The 2,778-nt window shown below is 36.9% G+C and overlaps 1 protein-coding gene across 1 annotated transcript in view; it reads right to left on the bottom strand.

The window, feature by feature from the left end:
* Positions 1-2,374: 2,374 nt before the first annotated feature.
* Positions 2,375-2,778, bottom strand: part of LOC107082484 (ileal sodium/bile acid cotransporter-like) — a 4,642-nt gene continuing 4,238 nt past the window's right edge. The window contains exons 5-6 of the mRNA XM_015371190.1: positions 2,618-2,775; positions 2,375-2,520 (exon numbers count right to left, since the gene is read on the bottom strand). Of these exons, the coding sequence (XP_015226676.1) occupies positions 2,375-2,520; positions 2,618-2,775 (304 nt within the window). The remainder of the gene's footprint in view (positions 2,521-2,617; positions 2,776-2,778) is intronic.

The raw sequence follows: 2,778 nt of genomic DNA, 5'->3' as shown, positions 1-2,778 counted from the left end.
CTGCTTTGATGAGCTTGGCTTCGATGTGTGTCAAAGCCGAAGGGGAACTAAAACATACAAGAGAATTTACTTTCTGGTTCAAAATAGGCTTGTTTTATTTTTTAGTTAGGTCCTCAGAAAGTAGAACAGATCCCAGCCCTATTTTATTTTACTTCCTAAGAAATAAAATATTTTCACTTTCCCCTTACAGTGCACTCGGGTACCACTAGGGGGACTCATACCCCAGGTGGGAATCATTTTGCTAAAAGGAATTAAAGTCATTTTACAAAACCAGTTAGAATATAACAATAATCAGGTCCCTCTATTGATTCTTATGGAGACTTGTTCAAACTCTTGGCACCATTGAAGGTCCAAGGTGTTAGAAATGGTTCCTTCCTCACCATCCTGCAAGTCCTAATGATGGTCAATGAGGATGGCTGCTTGTCCAGCCTTGTTCGGAACAGATATTTCATACTTTACAATTATTGCCTTAGGTGTATATATTGACGATTTCTTGAAATATGAAATCCAGCACGTATTGGTCTGACGTGACTCACTTTAAACGGTGGCTAAGAGATTTTTTTCTCTTTCATTTCATATAACTTCTGTCACTCTTATGTCAAAAAGATAAAGTAATACTTGCAAATACATTTTGGTTTTATTATCTTTTAGTTACTGAAATTTTAACCTCTTTAAGACAACCGGTGGATGTTAAGTGGGGTAATAACTCAGAATGCCACCAGTAATTTTTTTCCACTATAGACATGTTAGACATCATTGGAAAGCTTAGATTCTCCACAATTCAACCACCAAGCTCATTCAATGGACACATCGAACACCAAAGCACGATTAAAGCAGATATAGCAGCATGTCAAAATGTAAACAAACAAAGCAGCCACAGCTACATACCTTTCAAGGCATCCAGAAGCCTTTTTTATAAATCCAATCTTCGATTGTGTATACTCAATTCGTCCATAAGGGTCCACAGATTAAAAGTAATCCAGCATATTAGTAATAAAAAATTTTCCATCATGAGAAAATCGCCCATAACGTCCAGTTGTTGAAATCAGAAAAGTTAGCTGGTCGTAGCTTATTCTCAGCATCTTGCTAATATTTACTTCTAATACTCACTAATACATTTATTGGAACAGATTCATTATTTGAAGATTGATAGATTGATTGACTTTATTGATATCACAGAGGGGAAAATTACTTCTTACATCAGCTCAAATAGTCAAGGATGCCAAAGGAAGAAAAAGGTGCATGGGATATATACAGTATATACATATGACAGCTTTAAAAAACAATCATTATTGCACAAGCGATTCACACTGATATTTTTATGGATGATATGTATACTCATATATATAATTATTGCACTGGGTGTCAAATTTATAGAAAGAATTAATGCACAGGGTATCAAATAGTAATTGCACATTACTGAACAATTGCACAAGTTATTGCGGTTGTAATGTGGTATTGTAGAGTCTGGTTGCAGCAGCTTAACAGGGTGTAAAAGTCTTTGACTAAAGGAGGAGCTCAGCTCCTCTACAGTCTGGTGAAGAGGGTGGGAGGTGTTTTCCATTATGGATGTTAGCTTGGACAGCACCCTCCTCTAAGCCACTTCCTCCTCTGATTCCAGAGTGCAATGTAGGACAGAAGCAGCCTTTCTTACTAGTTTTTTTAAAGTCCCATCCTATATAACACTTTTTTTTTTTATTAAGTAGGGGTGATAGATTTTTTTTAAATTTACAACAAATACAATAATTATCCGGCATGCTATAGACTCACAAAACAAATAAAAAGCACAGTATTAATGCTTAGCAATGCATATTTGTTTCAGTAAGGGTATTTACTGTTTATTTGAATTTAGTTTGTTGGGGGAAAAATGGCAAAGAACTGTTTATGTTTATTATCAGAAAACTTAACCAGAGATAAAAAGAGCAAAAGGTCAGATCACGGTCAGCTTTAGAACAAATCATGAAAACATGCAAGCTACAATTGAGCCTCATCCCTTTACTCCAACCCTCATATTATTTGGTTCTTCAGTAATACTAAGTAAAAACAACAAAAATATCAGAATAAATCTTTTTAAACATCTCCAAACATAGTTCCAGTATAATAAGAGAGAAAATTACCTGTTGCTTTTAACAGTTTGCAATTAATAAAGCAGGTTATTATGTCTAAACACCTTCCAGAATGAACACAGCATTGGGTCAGTCAGAGGCTCCCCCTTCAGGTGACCTCTGGATATACAGACAGAAATCTTTCCAAACTTTGCTGCTGCTGTGTGATTTACATCTTTCAGCCTCTAGAGAGTGTTGTCTGTTCATAGTTCAGTAATGTTGCTTTATTCAGGAGGTCTAGAGTCAATCATTGGCAGCAATTTGGAATCTCACTCCTTTATGTGTGCAAAGGTGCCGTTCAGCTCATCAGAGTCGAAAGCTTTGTTATCCACAGCAGTTTGTTTAGTTTCTCCATCATCTTCCCTGATCTCATTGTCAGAACCTTTTCCACATTTCCTTTTATATACTTGGTAAGCTGTCAAAAACACAGCGAGAAACATGAGCTTCTAGTTAATACAGAACTGATATGTTGGAAAAACAGAAAGTATGAGTTATTCCTTCACGAGACTTACCAATCACAGCAACGAGAGCCATGGCGAGCTGGAAGATGCTGTAGATCAGAGGGAACGCAAACATGACCTCCAGTTCTTCAGCGGTGAAGGAGAGCTGGGTGATAGTGCTGCACAACTGGGCGTTCTGGAATCCTGTTTCTAGGGCAATCGTTCGACATCTG

This window comes from Cyprinodon variegatus, unplaced genomic scaffold, assembly GCF_000732505.1.
Source record: "Cyprinodon variegatus isolate N-32 unplaced genomic scaffold, C_variegatus-1.0 Scaffold3, whole genome shotgun sequence".
In the NCBI taxonomy this organism is placed as follows: Eukaryota; Metazoa; Chordata; class Actinopteri; order Cyprinodontiformes; family Cyprinodontidae; genus Cyprinodon; species Cyprinodon variegatus.
This window is presented reverse-complemented; position numbering and strand designations above follow the sequence as displayed.